We start from the raw sequence: 19,059 nt of genomic DNA, 5'->3' as shown, positions 1-19,059 counted from the left end.
CATATTATGCCTTCGGGAGAAGAACGATCAATAGCTGCTGCTTCGCATACATTGACTCGTGCTGAATCTAACTATGCTTAGCTTGAAAAAGCAGCATCGAGTATGAAAGTTTCATCATTATTTATATGATCGTTATTTCACTGTTGACTGATCATCGACCCTTCACTATTTTTTGGCCATATAAAGGAATACTGTAATTAGCTGCTAGCTGATTGCACACTTACAATATAAAGTTTCGTCAATCAGGGTGCTATGCTAATGCATTATCACGTTCATCTTTACCTATTGAGCAGGTGTCACCAACTAGTTTTGCTATTTTCTTGTCACTAGAAGATCATTTACCTGTGAGCGCTTCTCAAGTTCAAAGACATACAGAAATAATCCTGTGATGGGGAAGGTAATGGATATGGTATTGAAAGAAATGATAGCTGGAACACAATGTTGCATCCTGATTCAAAACCATACGTGCTAAGAGAACTCGAGTTGACTGTCCAAGGTGGGTGTCTATTGTGAGGAATCTAAGTCATCATTCCACCTAGTCAGCATGAAAGATCTTGAACAATTATATGAAGGACATCCTGTTATAGGACAGACAAAGGAGCACAGAAATTTTTGGTGGCTGGGTTTGGATGCATAGATTGAAGAACAAGTGGGAGAGAGTGTCCACCCTGTGCACGAATAAGAAATACATCGCCATTGTCTCCTTTCCACCCTTAGGAGTGGCCTAAAATGCCATGGCAACAATTACATGTAGATTTTGCTGGTCCGTTGAGGGTTACGTGTTCTTAATCATAATTGATGTACATTCAAAATGGCCAAAAGTTATGAGAATTACTACAACTGAACCATTGAAAAAATTGACAAAAGCTTTGCAAGATTTGGTAAACCGGAACAGAAAATAGTTCAGTTTACTTCACAAGATTGAGGATCATCTCAAAGTAAATATTATTCAGCATATAAAATCCACACTATATCAATGGATTAGCTGAAAGATTTGTACAATTCTTGAAACATTCTTCAAAAAGCGCAGGGTTCATTATCACGTTGAGAGATTAGCTTTTTGACATCTTCTCGAAACACTACTCACATAACTACCCAAAGTTCACCTGCATTATTAACTCTTAGAGAAAGTTGAGAACTACGTTTGTCTCCAGAAGCTTCAGAGATGTAGAGGATCAATAACAATCTCAAAGTTGCTAGATGAAATGCGAGGGCAAAATCATGCTCATTTCAACACGGAGATTGAGTGTTAGTATGTAATTATGCCACGAGTTGGAAATGGATACCAGCCATAGTTTTGGCAAAAACAGGTCCAATTTCTTACATGGTTCAAAAGGCAGATGAACTAGTTTGGCGACATCATGCTAACCAATTGTTCATTTTGAAATGATTTCTCAGAATAATCTCCAGATGAACCAACTTTTTTAGTCACTAGTGTTGTGAATATTACTACAGAAGTTTTAGTTGTATCCGAATTGCTTGATGGTTGTGGTGTTGCTACTACACGGGAGTGAAAATTATACTTCTTCTCTTGGAACTAATTCTGTATCTACTGAAGTTCCAAGTCATACTTTTAAGGTCAAGGACAGCCTAATTCCAGAACTCCTGATCAACTTTTTTTATTGACTGTGTATAATGATTAAATGATGCATAGTACCGTGCAGAGTATTACTGACCCCATGTATAACCTCGTAGTAACTTTTAAAATGGTTGCAGATTGCTTTAAGAGCTGATCATATAATTTGATGTGATGTCATTTGGGTGTTGAAGGCTGCTGTGTTACTTTCAAATTTGAAAAGCTGTTCAATAAATCTGTTATTTTGAATCCACGTGTGGAAAACATTTTCATTTTTCTGTTAAAACCCACACCCCTAACATACTTAGGGCATTACATGTTTTAAGTCCATATGATTCTGAAGAGTCATATGGACTCAAACCTGAATTTGGCAAGCATTTTCTGTTTTTGGTTACATCTTTTGATAGTTTCAAATAGTAAATACTACTTCAAAGCAGCACAGCCTCAATTTTGCTACCTAATAAATGCAAATGTCCAGTTCCAAATGAGGGATGATTTTCATGAAAAACTGTGACAATATTTGCAAGTCTTGTGTGTGTTGCAATTACAATGATCTGAATTAAGTTCATTACCAGGATCCACAATCAATTGGTTATATCAAGGCATTTTCAAATCTCACCTTTGCCCCAACTTTTCTCATTTCACTCTCAAAGTCATCTTCTTCCTTCTCTCCTTCAGTGTCACTGTTTAAACCACAAAAAAACGTGGAAGGAAGCAATAACTTTTCAGCCTTCAACTTCTCTTGAGGGGTTGGCACCTTCTCCCACACAAGGATACAGTCTTTGTCACCATCTTCTACGAGATTATTCCCACCGGAGTCTACCATGAAAAGTATAAGGTTATAAAAGATACTGGAAAGAAAATGGCTGATCGAAACTTGAAATAAATCACTTCAGTATCAATTGCTATGTAATGATCAAATGCTCAATCTTGCGTTCCTTCAAAACAATGTTAGTCTGAAGGACACCATTTCCATCAAGCATGGGAACGATTGGTACAATGACTGGTGGCAATCTCAAAAAAATTCACAGACTCAAGGCACGTAGAGTCTCTTACTGGCAGGCACGATCTGCCTAGAAGCCAGACTTAAAAGACATTAATGCTGGGACAAATGAGCTAGTGATGTTGGGCCATGGTATTTGGGACAAAACTAGCTCCAAATAAATTTCAAGGAGTTAGGTGGAAATATTTGGGAGAGATTAAAGCAAAATTGAAGCACTGAGCAGGACTCATGTGGTTTAGTATTGTAGTTTACTATTACCGGACAATAAATTGTTTAAGTGGGGGTGGGAAGAGAATGGAGATTCAAGAGTATTGCAGTTGGGAACAAGGTGGACTGAGTACTAGTTAGGAACCACTACCACTTTGGACAAATTCTGGGTGCACTGAATGAGGGAAATGGGAAAACCTTTGTTATCCCTTTATATAATGCTCGAGCACCTTTGAAAAGAAGAAAATAAGTTACAGCACAGGAACAGGCCCCTCGGCCCTCCATGCCTGCACCGGCCATGCTGCCCATCTGAACTAAAACCCCCTACCCTTCCAAGGACCATATCCCTCTATTCCCATCCTATTCATGTATGTGTCAAGACGCCCCTTAAAAGTCACTATTGTATCTTTGTTCTTTCAAATTCTGAAAGTACACAATCTTTCTTCAAAATGTAATGGTCATGTCATGTGAAATTCTGTTTGCATTTGCACTCTCCACACAGAATACTAAGTCTTATGTTTTGCAGACAAAATCCTTCACTAAAAGCCACAATCAGCAGCTGTTGCAGTTTTGGACATTTAGAAACACCACACTTGATCCATTTTTAAAGATCAACAGCCACAAATCTGTAGCCATCTGTTCAAACCATGCAATTCCATTTGCAGGTGCCAATACTAATATCAAATCCACACAGATAACTTCAAAAGTATAGACCTTCTAAAACACATACCTGCTACACAGGATTGATGTTCGCTTTGCTCATTTGCATAGAGCTTTGTATCACTGGTTTGCAAGGATGTACCTCGAATTGGAAAATTAGAGTTTAAATTTTTGACACACAATCACAAGGAAACCTTCAGTACAAAACAGTGGCCATTTCACAGGCTTGCTGTATGATTCACATTGGTACACCTACTCACTTGTTAATCTGGGTACAAACTTTCACCAAGTCTTTGAACAGTTTTTGGCATTTTATCTCAAGTATAAAGATCACAATTAAAACTAAGTTATGTTACTTTTAAAACACTGCGTTTAGGTTAAAAATTCACCTGCAGCGAAGTCTTTTGGTTCATTAGGATGCAACTGCTCCCCTTGTTCACCTGGACACAAATTTCTACCAGTTCCCAAGAGTTCACCTAGCACAAGATTCTGAAATTAATCTTCTGGTGGTTCAGCTTACAACACTGTTTTTGCTTCAATTTCAAATCTGTACCTGTGTTAGATGACTTGTGTTTTTCTGGCTTATCTGGATACAATTTTCCCTGGAGCTTTTTAATGGCAGTTTCATAGTCTTCATCTAAAACAGAAACAGTTTAACACGGCATTTGTAATTTGGATTTAAATGTAAAATCTAGCTTACAGGATTCTGCCTCTGAAATATCCAAACAAATCAGATGACAATGATGTGTTTTGTTCAGCCAATAATGGGTACACCGAAGAAGTCAAATAATTGAACTTTCTAATTTATGTGGTGCAAGAGCAAGGCGGGCAAGAATTGCAGCAGGCAGGCTGCGAGAGCACGTGTCAGACTGGGTGAGAAACAGGAGAGCCATGAAAAAGGATTAATTTTGTTATCTTAGAAACCCTACAGTGCACAAGGAGGCCATCCAGCCCATTAAGTCTGCACCAACAACAGTCCCACCTAGGCCTTATCCCCGAAACCCCACACATTTAACCCCACTAATCCCTATAACCTCCACATCCTGGGACACTAAGGGGCAATTTAGCATGGCTCCGGTTTCCTCTGCACATTTTGGACTGTGGGAGGAAACCGGAGCACCTGGAGGAAACCCACACAGGCACAGGGGGAACGTGCAAACTCCACACAGACAGTAACCCAAGCCAGGAATCAAACTCAGGGCTCTGGAGCTTGAGGCAGCAGTGCTAGCCACTGTGCCACCATGTTAGTTTAACACTAGCTGAAGTCTTCAGATTGACAGTTTTTGAGAAAAGAAAGGGTTAATTTTCCTGTCTCTACAATTGATGGTACTAATCCTCATTGAATTATAGATACACAAATAAAAAATGAACCACCAGCAAGGGCTGAGATTCTGACTAAGCACATCTTACCGTCCTCATCGTCATCACTAAAATAGTCAGGCTTGTTCTTGTAGCAGAAGAATGTTGGAGGAAGTTGCAGTTGCTTTGCAAGAGCCGCTTGTTCAGGTTTGGGTGTCAGTACAAAAACAATCTGTACATCTTCATCATCAGCTACAAAAGAATCAATTGAATTAACAGTCATCTGAAAGGGCAGAATTAATGATATTAGTGAATCAACATCTCCTACAATATCAGGAAACTTAAATGGACATTGTAGACCTCTCATTCACCCGATAATTTTCTAAGCTGCTTTTTAAATATCATAACTGTACATTACAACTCTGACTTGTATTAAAAGACTTTACATGACATCTACAAACAGGACAGTTTTAGAGGAGCATAGCATAATGGTAGCATTCAAATGCATAACAGAAATCATAATGCAGATGACAATCTGAGCACAAGGAACACAGGTTAAAATCAGTTATTAGACAATAAAACCTTGCATTTGTATAGCATCTTTAACATCAAGAAACATTCAAAAGTACTTTGCAGTTGAAATGAACAAAGCACAAGGGAGGACGGGTAATCTAAAGCATGACTGAATAGGTAGGCATGAAGCCATTTCAAAAAGATGGGGATGGGCGCCGGGGGGGGGGGGGGGGGCGGGGGCGCAGGGAGATAGGAGTGATGACAGAATAAAGGGAGTGGCGATGCAGTGACCAGTTATAAAGGAAGATAGCAGGGAGCCAAGGTGGCCTAAGATAATAGAGGGATTAAGACATGACGACAAAAATTGGTTCACTGGAAGTAGGTGGTTAAAGTTGGCACTGTATCCAGTGATCTGTAAGCAGAACATAGTGAGACAGAATGCTGAGGGGTATAAATTTGGACATTGGAATCAATGGATTACACTACTTGGGAGAAAACCTAGGGGACATTAGTAAATGAAATCAACAGCTGACAGTACCACAGATTTAAGGTTTTGACTATGACAAATGAGGTGGGAATGAGGTAAAGGTAGGCAATGGTCCAGAGATGCTAGACAGACTTTTGGTCTCAGGGAACTGAAGTCTAAGATCAGCCATGATCGTATTGCATGGCAGAGGAGGCTGATGGACTGTGAGATTTACTCCTGCACCTATTTCTTATGTCCTTATACAAAAGCAAAATACTGTGGATGCTGGAAATATGAAATATAAACAAAAAAAAAGTTGGAAAAGTTCAACATGTCAGGCAGTATCTGTGGGGGGACTGATTTCATAACGTCCATGGATCTGAAACATTTACTTAGTTTCTCTCTCCATAGATCCTGCCAGACCAGAGTATTTCCAGCATTTTCTGTTTTTAATGCAATAAAGAGCCATACATCAGATTAAATAAAGATAGGCGGCTTGAATAATGGCTACAGAGAGATATTGATAGATTGAGTGGATGAAACTGTGATAAACGGATGTCAACACTGGTGATGCTGAAACCCTACCAACCACCTCCTGGATTTACCATTTACCAAAATCTTAACTAGACCAACCATATAAATGCCATAGCTCCAAGAACTGGTCAAAGATTGGGAATACTGCAGCAAATAACTTATCTCCTGATTCAAAGGTTGCTCACCATCTACGAGGCACGAGTCAAGAGTGTGACGGAATACTCTTCATTTGTCTGGATGCGTGCAGCCTCATCAACATCCATGAAGCTCAACACAACCCAGGACAAAGCAGCTTATGTCACACTTCATCCACCTACTTAAAATACTCATTCACTCCACCAACAGCAGCGTCTACCATCCAAAAATGCACTGCAGCAACATGCCAAGGTTCCTTCGAAGGCACCTTTGAAACTCACCATCTGGAAGAACATGGACTGCAGCAGTACAAGACGGCAGCTCACCACCACCTTCAAGGGCAATAAATGCTGGAATAGCCAGTGACACTTACATTCCGTGGACAAATAAATTTAAAAAAAAGACAAGGGTATGGGAACATCACCTACAAGTTCCCCTCCAAATATCCTGACTTGGAAACATACCACTTAAATACTGCTGAATAAAGAGACATGCTGTTGAAGCTTTTCATCCCACACTCAAGAACGATGCAAAATGCCAAATTTCAAAGGAAACAACAATTTATTCTGCATTTTCCACAGCAATCCTCAAACATGGAGTCAAATTGCCAAACAATCAGCACCTTTTTATATACAGTAAAAACTGCTGCTCTCTTTGAAATTTGGCATTGTGTCAGTTCTGATGCGTGCAATACAAAAAGCATTGACAGCACGTCTCTTCTTTTCGGTGATACTCAAGTTGTGTACTACCGAGCAACTAAGTATCTTGATGTTCCTTCACTGTGGCTAGGTCAGAATTCTGGAACTTCTGCATTTATTAATGGTCATTTAAAAAAAATAAAAGTAATCTGATTTACATCACTTGGATGAACTTGTATAGATAGCAGTGGTTCAAGACAGCACTCCCAGAGGACCATTATTCTTTTTGATATATATTAATGACCTGGGCTTGGGAATAGGAGCAAAACAAAGCTTACAGGTGGTGTCACCTGGACAAGGAGTGAGGTAGCCGAGTTCGGGAAGGTACAGAAACTGGTGAAAGGGAAGACTCATGATGGATGAAACTGATTGTTAAGCAGTAACTAATGCACTTTTGGAAGAATAATAAAGAAACAACATAAACTGACCAATTTTAAATGGAGTGGCAGAGCAAAGACAGTGGCTCACACTTTGAAGGTGGCACAACAAGTTAATTTTAAAAGCTTACGGGATCCTTGGCTTTATAAAGCCTTTAGGGGTGGCACGATGGCACAATGGTTAGCATTGCTGCCTCACAGCACCAGGGACCCAGGTTCGATTCTAGCCATGGGTGACTGCAATGTCTGTGGAGTTTGCACATTCTCCCAGTATCTGCATGGGTTTCCTCTGGGTGGTCCAATTTTCTCGCACAGTCCAAAGATGTGCAGGTTAAATGGATTTGCCATGCAAAATTTCCCTTCAAGTATCCAGGGATTTGTAGGTTAGGAGGATTAATTATAGTAAATGCGTGGGGTTACAGGGATGGCCAGGCCTGGGTAAGATGCTCTTTCAGTGCATTGGTACAACCTCAGGTGGGCCGCTTTCTGCACTGTAGGGATTCTATGATAAGTAGAGGTGAGGCCAAATCTGTCACTGATTATCCTTCAGCTAGTATACTGTATCCTATTCTGGGAAGCACATTTTGGGAAGAAATGTCAATTCCTTGCAATAGGTATAGAGAAGATTGACCAGAATTACACAATGAGAGACTTTGGTTGTGGCACAACGAGGGAATCTCAAATTATTGACATACAGCAGTCGCAGTTAAGGGAAATTTAAAAGGTGTTCAAGCCGCTCCATTCCACAACCATCAGTGGGAAGCGCAGGCCCCAGATCATGATGTCTGGAGATGCTACATTCTAAGTGCTACAGACACCTTTGAGACTGAATGAAAAACTAGCATGGAAGAGAAGGAAAGATTAAATTGCCCCCAACAGCAATTGCACTTTCACTTGCACCTGCTGTGGGAGAATTTGTTGGTCAGGGTTACACCTGGCTAGCCACCAGGGGGCCTGCAATCACTGAGCACTAACCTTCCAGAAATCATCTCTGCAAAGAAACACGGATACACCAAGGATTGCTACAGCCTGCTTTCACTTCAATTTTCAGTTTTCTTCCAATTCCCACCCATTCACTTTTACATCTTCCATTTATTACTTACTGCCTGAACTTTGCTTGCCATCTCTAACAATGTGCTTTTCATAGACATCCATTGTAAGCCCACCAAAACATACATATTAGATTTCTTTTAAATATTCTACTCATTTCCCAGTTTCTGCACTCTTTACATTGGTTCTGATAACTCAATTTTTCCCAGAACTATGAAAACATATTTTTAATCACTAACATGTCCCTAAATCATGGTTGACAGGTACAAATACACCAACGCATGGATTGATGATTGATCACTAGACATGGCTCATTTTTAGAGCACTAGCTGCTGTAAATTAAGTTCAAGTGTCCAGTCTTTGAACGCTAGGGAACAAATGATAAGGTGGTTAGTTGGGTGGGGAGTCTTGTGTAATTGGGGTGTCAGTTAAGGAGGTACCCACTTAATCTGTCTTAACATCATTGGAACTGCCCCAAGTCTCCAACTCTAGCTTGGACTCAGACATTTACAGAGGGGGCAGGGAGCTGGGGAAAATCTCCTTGACAATTCCCACGGAGGTCTTCATGTCAAGGACTTCCACAGGGTCCAGACGCACATTTTTGGCTGTATACCTAATCTCCAGATCGGAGACTGGAAGATTTGGCCCATAGAGTGATAAAAGTTGTCAATTCTTTGCCCATTATGGAAAAATGTGAAATCATTCACTTAGATAGGAATGGTAAATCAGATTACTTTTATTTTAAAAAAGCATCTAGTAAATGCAGAAGCATAAAAGGGGTGGGGGTGTTCTTGCATATCAATCACAAGGCCCACAAGCAAGTACAGCAAGTAATTGGGAAGGCAACTGGTACTTAATCATGGTGCAGAGATTAGATGGAGGCGAATTTGGTGAGCAAGTTATCAGCAGATTTGCTAAACCACTATTAGGATGATTGAAGGCAGTACAACACCTAGGATGATAATATGTTGGAGAACTTTGGGAGAGGGCCAAGATGGGTTGAGTGTTGAGAGTCATATTGGTACCTGCTACAGCAGGGAAGATGGTGGAAAATTTAGCTTAGTGCACAGCATTTGTGAGGTGGTGGCCACCATGGTTCCAAAGGGTGCTAGAATTATCCAGGATAGCAATAGCTTTTTCCACAAGGGACTAATGCAGAATGGCTAGTTCAGAGATTCTGGTGCAAAAGGGAACAGGATGGACAGAGGGTCAGAGATTTGATCCTAAAAGATGGCTAGAAATTGTGGGGAGGCAGGAATGAGGGGTGCTGTTTTGGGGTACCATGGAACTGGGGAGGGGGAGGAGAAGAATTACAATGAGCAAGGCGAAGGATGCCTTGGGTAGAGCAAAGGGAAGCTGGACCCATCTCAACAGAAACCATCAGTAGCAGGAAATAAGGTGGTGACGAGTCTAGAGATTTAAAAGCATGACAAAGCTAGATGGATTGAGGGGAAAATGCTGCTAACAGGGACCATTAAAAAGGGAGAGGGTGGCAGGAGACAGATAGAGCTCGAGGTAGATAGACACAGAGATAGAAGGACATGCACAAGCACACAGTGGTAGTTCTCAAGTATTTCCATGAAACCAATTTTGAACTTAACTAGTCAGGTATACTCCACAGAAAACATGCAACAATTCAGCAGAAGTCATGAGAATCTCAGGTGGATAAACATGGCTAAATCCCAAGAGTATAGAAAAGGGTGACCCCAAAATTGCCAGTTAAGTCAGTTTTGGCGAAAATAGAGGGAAAAACATTGAGAAAATATTTGATTTGAATGCATTCAATTATGGACAACAGGTGATGTCCTGTCATGACCATTTCCTCCCCTTTAAGCACAAAATAGTTTTCTTTAAAAAAGAATACATGCTCATTAAAGTATTTTCTAAGGAAAGGTCAAAAAGTATTGCATGCAGGAGTTAGATTATACAGGAGCAGAGCACTATTTGTTTTAAATAAACACACCATTGCAGTACCATTTTGCAATTTTGATGCAAGGTTGCTGCTCAAGATACCAGAAATACCTTTATTGTCACACTGTGGGACAGATGTGCTGGTCCAAAAAGCCGATGGATTAGATTTGAAAAGGCTAAAATTAAATCCTAAAAATAAGAATTCCTGTATCAATGACTAGATGCAAAATGTTGGCCAAGAGAAATGGACCCTTCTCAAACGCAAGGCACTAATTTACAACTACACTTGCACACTTCTCTCAGTCTGATCATTTTTTATAAGCTACTTCTGATAAAGAAATTGCAGACCTCCCCCCACCCTCCCATAATAAAGGCAAACTTAAAATCTCAGGTTACCAAGAAATAGGATAGAACACCAAAACAATTAACAGTGGATGCTGCTCATTTCCTTATACTTGAAATAATTTCCAATGTAATTCTCTAAGTCAAATTTGTTTAATCAGGTTAATTCCAGTATCAGATTTACTTAGATCAATTGAAATAACATTTTTTGAGTGTTTGGCCTCTATCCAATGGCACTAAGTGAACCATGTCACACAATGAAACCAAAGCAGTGAGTTCCCATGCAACTTACAGTTTCAATTTAAAAATTAAAAGTTACAAATGCTTTAAATTATGAAACAAATTTGATAATGAAACATTTGAAATTAATATTTTTTCTCTCAAAACATTGGTAGTTTGTGGAATTCTCTTCCCCAAAGAGCAGTGGAGCCCGGGTCATTGCATATTTTTTAAGGCTGGGTTAGACAAGATTCTTGATTGGCAAGGATCGCAAAGGGTATAGTGGGTAGAGTCAAGACCAGTCAGGTCAGCCATGATCTTATTAACTGACGCTGCAGTCACAAGGGGCAGAGTGGCTTATTCCTGTTATGTTGTGTGTTATGATGTACATGCGTTAACACTACAAGTGCTAGAAGTGTAATTAAACAGCAATAAGTATTTATGCATTAGATTGAAAACAAAATTCTCTCAATCTGCAATTGTACTGCTCACCCACTATTTGCTCTGCTTATGCTCTGCGGCACGGTAGCACAGTGGTTAGCACTGCTCCTTCACAGCTCCAGGGACCTGGGTTCGATTCCCGGCTTAGGTCACTGTCTGTGTGGAGTTTGCACATTCTCCTCGTGTCTGCGTGGGTTTCCTCCGGGTGCTCCGGTTTCCTCCCACAGTCCAAAGATGTGTGGATTAGATTGATTGGCTGTGCTAAAATTGCCCTTGGTGTCCTGGGATGCGTAGATTAGTGGGTAAAATATGTAGGGCTATGGGGGTAGGGCCTGGGTGGGATTGTGGTCGGTGCAGACTTCATGGGCCGAATGGCCTCTGTGCTGTGGGGTTTCTAAGATTTCTAAGTGAAACCATTGTAATATGCACATATACAGATTATTGCTGAGCTTAATTGTGGGAAAAGTAGTATTTCTCTGCAGTTCAGCAACTTACGACTGAACCACACTTGGAAAATGTGAGCAAGTCACTAATTTATACTGTCAACTAATTTAGAGGTGTAAACAACAAACATTGCAACACAAGGTTTAGTTAGATTTTCAGGAGACAGTGTGGGGCAAAATCTGGGGTGGTTCACTTTGGTAGGAGGGATAAGGTGGTCACATTTTTTTGTTGGGCAATAAATTTAATAGGATATCAGAAAAGGAAGATCTGGGAATTGATAAACACAAGTCAATACAGTAATATGGCCTGTAAAGCACTAGAGTTAATTTCTAAAACACTAGAAAGTGATATAAAAAGGCAATATTAAATTTAGAACTTGGTTAGATTGCATTACTGCGTGCAAGTAGAGTCTCTATATAAAAAAAACATTGAAGTACTGGAGAAAGTGAGATGTACAATGATGTTACCACAATTGAGATGAAGGGAAAACTAGACATCTTCACTGGTCAAGATCAAGAGGAGACTTTACAGAGGTTTCAAAATTATGAAGGTATCCATTAGGTAGATGCTGAGAAGCTATTCCCACTTGTCGCGAATCCAAAAAAGGAGGCCTACATAAGATAGTCCCAATAAACTAGAAACAATTCAGGATTAATTTCTTTACACAATGGGAAACTAATTGCTATGTGACATGATTGCAGTAGATAACACTGATGCACTGAAGAGGTTTGATGTATAAATGAGAGAGAAGGAAACAAGAGAAAGACATGGTTAAGATGTGAAATAATTATAGGGGCACAGGATGACTGCAGGGGGATACATAGCTGGTATAACTTGTTAACAAGTGAAAAAGTAACAGACACAGCTTTATCAAAGATAGGACCAATGGTCTGTCTGTCGTCAAACTGGACCAGAGCAAACAAGTCTACTTACATAATATTCTTTTGAATTACTACAGCAACTTACCAGTTTGCGGCATATTAAATGCAGTGTGCTTGGATTTATCCTTTGATGCAAAAACAGTTTCAACACATTCTGTTGTGGTTGAAGGCAACAAGCTAGTAGTTGTGGACTTTGATAGAGATGCAGCTGCTTTACGAAAATCAAATCCACCACTCGTCACTTCCTGCAGTTTGCTCTTAGCGGCAGAGGAGCCATTTTGTACTTGGCCCTTTAATATAGGATCAGCACTTTTAAAACTGAAACCAAATAAGGAACCAGTTGCTGAACTACCAAAGGTGAAAGGCCTCTCTTTCTCATTGCTGAAGATTGATTTCATAGAACCAGATCCAAATACAAATTTTGGAGGAGAGACAGAGGCATATAATGGTGCTTCTGTCAAGGAAGTACTTGCTGACTTGACAACACTGGTTGGAGGTGCAACACATGTATTTGCTTGCTCTGTTGCCTCCTCAATAGTTTCTTCCAACACTGATATTGCAATCTTACCACATGGGGATTCTCTTGGTGTATTCCCCCTTGAAGACAATGGTGTGACTAATGTTCCTTGTTCTTGAGCCTTCTTAGCCTCTTCAAAGAGGTCTCTAAAAGAGTTGGCAACTTCTTGCTGCTTGAATCGTACAGCCAACTGTTCCATCTTTGCTTCATCATCTGCAAAATCCATTACACTCCAAATAAAGGCTTTTTCTGTTCCTTTCATGGGCTCAATTCTTATCTCTGGCGTTAGCCAGTGATTAGCACAAATTTTTAACACTTGGTCCCGTCTCATAACTATCCGAACTTTTTTAGAATCATAATTCTGTAAAATTTTCAGATCTCCTATTCCTCTTTCTTTCCACTGACATACTTCTTTGTCGTATCGATAGAGTTTGGCTCTATGGCAGAAGATAACTTGCTCATTTTCCTCGCCTGTTGATACATCAATCAAATCAGGCAGTGGAATGACTGGCTCAAAATGCTGAATGTCCTTCTCCTCCTCTTGTCCACACTCTGAATCTTCATCTGTACCCACAGACAACCCACTCTGGTTCAGTTTGGGGGATTTTAATGGACTCAAACTTGGTTGGAAACTAAAGTTAAATCCAGTTGTTGAATCGCCAAAGCGGAAGAGGTTTTTCCTCACTGGACTGCTAGTATCAGGGGATCCATATGCAGTGCTGGATACACTTGTATCCAAGGCTTCTTCACGCAAATCATAATTATCCCACTCCAATGTAGGCCCAGTACTTTCTGAATGTGGTTTAATTACTAAACCAGAGGCATTGCTGCTTTCAGAAACAGAGCTTATCATTACATTTCCTTCATCTTTCAAAAAAAGTTTCAAGTCTTTTAAACCACTCTTCATTTCTTCAGCCTTTTCTATTAGCCGGGCTGTCCTACCATTGTCTAATAATTTATGAGGTGTTTGCAGTGGGATATCTAGCAATAGCCTTTGAAATTCTTCAAATTTCTCTTTAAAATCTTCAGCCAACTCAGGAGTCTTGAACTTTGCTGCAAGTTGCTCTGGTTTGGCTTCACCATCTGAAAAATCACTAGCCAACCACATCCATGCCCTATCAGAGCCCATTAAGGGTTTGAGATTCATTGTGGTAGTGATCCAGTGATTTGCACACACTTTGAAAACTTGCTCTCGGCGCATTAGTATCCGAAGCCGGCCATTAGCTTTGTTTTGGAGAACTTTGAGATTTCCAACACCACGTTCCTTCCACTGGCTGGTTTCTGTATCAAACCTAAATAGCTTAACTCTCTGAGAGTAAAGTACTGTTTCATCTTCTTCCCCTGTAATGAGATCTACTTTTTCGGGCATGAGAACCACCGGATCAAAATGAATATTATCTCCCTCTTCAGTTTTGTACAGTTCATCATCTTCATCTTCTGCAGAATGAGCTGTTGCAATGCATGTTGAAAACACCTGCTGACCCACTCCCTCAAAACCTTTGAAATTAGGGTCTCTCTGACCAAACTGGAATTCTTTACCTGATACTTTTGCAAGATCAGCAAAAGAGGAGACGTGGGTGTTCTTACCCAGAAAAAAATCTTCACTTTGGCTTGAAGTATCAAGTGCTTGATTTGTGTCTCCACCAGGTTTCAAATGTATTCTCTCTCTCTCTTTTTGCTGTTCAGCAAAAGACTTTAAAAAGAGCGCAGCTGATCCTTCCTGTAGTGGCTGGTTACCTTTATCACTAGAATCTTTGCTCGTATCAGGCAATCCAAATTTAAATCCACTACTTGAACTGGGTGCAGAAAATGCAAATGTTGTGCTAGAAAACGGTCTTGAAGACGACGCCTCAACTTTGAAAGTTGTCGAGTCATTACTATGGCCAAATTTAACGCCACTTGCAGGAAAGTTAAATCCTGATTCAGGTGCATCAGATTTAGTACAAACACCGGAAAGACCAAAGGGGGCAGTAGCTGTTGAAGTGCCTACTGCTTTACTGTTTGGGTTAGCTGTCTGACAGGCTACACATTTTGCCACATTTGCTTCATTTCTCACAAAACAAGTCCCACAATCCCACTGTCCCTCCTTTTTGGCAAACAATCCTTCAAATGTTCCCTGTGCAGATGTTCTTTCACCACACTTCAATGCTGATGCAGACTGACCCATAGGTGTAACAACTGTCTTGCTATCATCAGGCTTGGGTGTCTGACAGGCTGGACATTTTGCGACATTTCCATTATTCCTTATCAAGCAAGTCCCACAATCCCACTGTCCCTCCTTTTTGGCAAACAATCCTTCAAATGTTCCCTGTGCAGATGTTCTTTCACCACACTTCAATGCTGATGCAGACTGACCCATAGGTGTAACAACTGTCTTGCTATCATCAGGCTTGGGTGTCTGACAGGCTGGACATTTTGCGACATTTCCATTATTCCTTATCAAGCAAGTCCCACAATCCCACTGTCCCTCCTTTTTGGCAAACAATCCTTCAAATGTTCCCTGTGCAGATGTTCTTTCACCACACTTCAATGCTGATGCAGACTGACCCATAGGTGTAACAACTGTCTTGCTATCATCAGGCTTGGGTGTCTGACAGGCTGGACATTTTGCCACATTTCCATTATTTCTTATCAAGCAAGTCCCACAATCCCACTGTCCCTCCTTTTTGTTAAATGCATCAAATCCTTTTGGTGTGTTCACAGATGCACTGTCGAGACCGAACTTAAAAGTAGTTGCTGGTTGATTGTATGATACCCCAGAATCTTTAGGAGATGGATTTAATGCCTGGCAAGACACACACTTCAGTGCAGTTGCTTCATTTCTGCAACTACATACATTGCAGTTCCATTGGCCATCCGCTTTTCCAAATAGTGGACCAAAACTAGCAGGTGCAGCCGGCTTTGCAATGTCTTTCTTGGCACCAAATGCAAATGTTGCAGGTGCCTGAATGGCTGAAGTAATGCCATCCTTGCTGTTGACACGTGGTGCCTGGCAAGCTACACAATGTGATGAGGCAGCTTCATTGCTGAGATAGCATCCATTGCAATCCCATTGGCCTTCCTTAGAAAATTTATCGCCAAATCCTATTGTTTTAGTAAAAGCTGTAGTAACCTTCTCAGTTGCTCCAACTTCGCTTCCATTTTGCACCGGGGTTTGCGAAATGGGAGGTAAAGCCTGTTTTCGAATTATGGTTTTAGGACTCTGGCAGGCTGCACACACAGAAGCAGCAGCAAAATTTCGTACAAAACAAGTGTTACAATCCCATTCGCCATCTTTCTTGATGAACTGAGCACCAAATCGAGGTACATCACTTGTAGACTTCGTGGCACCCAAGTGTGTGTCTTCAGACCTGATTTTGATTCCAGGTTTCTTTTCTGGACTGGGTAGGCTGCCCGCTTTCAACTTTTGACCTTTAACCAAGGTTTGTGCTTCTTCAAATTTGGTTTTGAACAATGCAGCCTCATCGGCAGTTTTGAATCGAACAGCAAGTTGCTCGGGTTTCGGCATTTCATCAGAATAATCTAAAGCACACCAGACCCATGATTTATCAGATCCTGCATTTGGCTTCAATTTCATATCTGCGGTTATATAATGATTTGCACAGATTTTAAGAACCTGATCCCGTCTCATCAGGAGTCGGATTTTGCCAGATGCCCTGTGTTGTAGTAGTTTCACATGTCCAATGCCTCGTTCTTTCCATTCTTTGGTCTCAGTGTCAAAACGAAAGAGCTTAGCTCTGTTGGAAAACAGTACTTCTTCATCTTCTTCTCCAGTTTTCACATCTACTTTGTCAGGAAGTGGTACAACTGGATCAAAATGTGGACCATCTTCATCAGGAACACTGTCCCCATCACTTTCACCAACTTTGTCTTCTGCACTGACTCCAGTCACTTTACCAGCATCCTTGAAACCGAATGTTTGGTTACTCAAAACATTGTTGAATGAATTTTTGTTTTGCTTTTGAGCTGAAGAGTTATCAAAAGGGTCCTGCCCTCTTGAGGAAAAGAAGCCTCCTCGACTGGGTATTGCTTCTTGTGTAAACATGTGTCCTACAATTTGGTCACTTTTTATACATCTACCTGCAGTTAAAATGCCCAGAAGGCTATCACTGGCTGATGAAGACGGCGTCTGGGCCTTCATCTGTGGTGATGAAAATGTGAAATCCCCTTCATTATTCTTGAAATTAGAGTTAAATTTGAATGTTGTTGCTGGTGTGGAATGCATTATTCCAGCACCCAAAGAAGCCTTTGTAGTTTCATTTTGCATTTGTTGGTTGCGTTTTCCAAATTCCATCCCCTTAGTTTCTGTAGGCTTAGTCAACTGCATTCCCACTGTTGGTTTAGTGAAGTAACCAGGCTCTGGTAATGGTGGGTTTGTGTTGGTCTGTGGAACACTATGATTGTAGTAATCGTCACCAAATGGCGAAAGTAATCCAGTTGCAGGAGATTCAAAACGCAATTGTGTTCCATACATATCCTGTGAATACATACAAGCAGAGTTGCTCTGAACAGGTGGTGTAGGAGTTTGCTGCTGATATCCATACATTGACTGTTGTGGTGGAATCCGACCAATTCCATATGCAGGAGGCTATTTTAAGGAAAACAATTGTCAAATATTAGATGGTCAATGCATACATATATTCTAAATGCTGTTATATTATATTGTTAGATACCTTGGTTGGAGTTGCATTGTTTGCTGCTCCAAGATGATACTGGGAGTTATATGCTGGTGATTGATTGTAGAACACAGAAGGTCCTGAGGTAGAAACTAAGAGTTTATTTGTTAGTTTGTATCTTTAATGTCTCAATGGCTATTAACAGAATACACAAAAATATTAAAGTACTGTTTATATGAGCTTTTAAAAGCAAGTTTTTAAAAACTTTACTTGAATCTATCAGCTCGAGCCAAAAACTAATGTTCTGAGGCGATTATATTAAACAGAAGCAAGCTAGAACCCACTGTTCATAATTATTGGGCAACCTCTAAAATTTGAATTTAAATCACTTTCTACTTCAGCATTAATTCCTTAAACCCTCACTCAATTACATGAACAAAAACTTGTGAATTGAAACAATTCACTTGATTCAAACTAGTAAATGCCTCAAGTTACCCAAACGAACTAGAACAGTACATGTCCAATTTAAATAGTCTTTTTACAGACAAATTATATTGCTTACTGTTCAGCACTCAGGCATACAGTTCAGCACAATGGCTGCACCTGCTTATTATAAAAGGCACTTATTTTATGGACTAGATGCACGGTAACTTTGATAATGCACCTTTATTCACAACAAGGAATAAAAACTTAATAGTTTCTCCTCTCAGCACATTTTACAGATGGAAGTCAGTGAGCATTGGATTTACCTGTTAATGGCGCCCCCTGAAAATTGTGTGTTCCCTGGTAGCTTTCTGGATGGGTATCTGCACCATAACTGTCTGTGTGCCATCGCGGACGGGGCGATTCAGTTGTATTTGAATTATTTAGCTTCAGTTCACGCACTTCATCCTTTAGCAATATAGAAAAATCTCAATTGATCATAAATATTTTTTTTAAAAGCCAAGTTACCTTATTGCATCAATGCAAGACAACATGGGCATTGACCAGGAGCAGATTCATGCCCTATTCAAATTAGCCATTCAAAATGCAGTTCCTAAAACAAAGGCAAAAGCAGGGAACCAGCACTTTAGAAATTAGCACTGGAAGACACCCAGTAGTTATTAGGGAACATACATGCACCTGCCTCCACTCAGAATACAGGCTCAAATTATGTTGTTCATACTCTTG

The 19,059-nt window shown here is 40.4% G+C and overlaps 1 protein-coding gene across 3 annotated transcripts in view; it reads right to left on the bottom strand.

Annotated features, from left to right (window-relative positions):
* Positions 1-18,762, bottom strand: part of ranbp2 (RAN binding protein 2) — a 33,983-nt gene extending 15,221 nt beyond the window's left edge. Inside the window, exons 1-9 of one of the 3 annotated variants that reach the window (XM_078221997.1) lie at positions 18,639-18,762; positions 17,947-18,029; positions 12,842-17,861; positions 10,541-10,618; positions 4,857-4,997; positions 4,000-4,083; positions 3,836-3,922; positions 3,517-3,588; positions 2,196-2,395 (exon numbers count right to left, since the gene is read on the bottom strand). In XM_078221997.1, coding sequence (XP_078078123.1) covers positions 2,196-2,395; positions 3,517-3,588; positions 3,836-3,922; positions 4,000-4,083; positions 4,857-4,997; positions 10,541-10,618; positions 12,842-17,819 — 5,640 coding nt within the window. In that variant the 5' untranslated portion in view covers positions 17,820-17,861; positions 17,947-18,029; positions 18,639-18,762. Of the gene's footprint in view, positions 1-2,195; positions 2,396-3,516; positions 3,589-3,835; positions 3,923-3,999; positions 4,084-4,856; positions 4,998-10,540; positions 10,619-12,841; positions 17,862-17,946; positions 18,042-18,638 lie in introns of those variants that run through there. The other 2 variants (XM_078221998.1, XM_078222000.1) reach the window with 2 other exon arrangements.
* Positions 18,763-19,059: the final 297 nt, after the last annotated feature.

Source organism: Mustelus asterias, chromosome 10 (assembly GCF_964213995.1).
Source record: "Mustelus asterias chromosome 10, sMusAst1.hap1.1, whole genome shotgun sequence".
Taxonomy (NCBI): Eukaryota; Metazoa; Chordata; class Chondrichthyes; order Carcharhiniformes; family Triakidae; genus Mustelus; species Mustelus asterias.
This window is presented reverse-complemented; position numbering and strand designations above follow the sequence as displayed.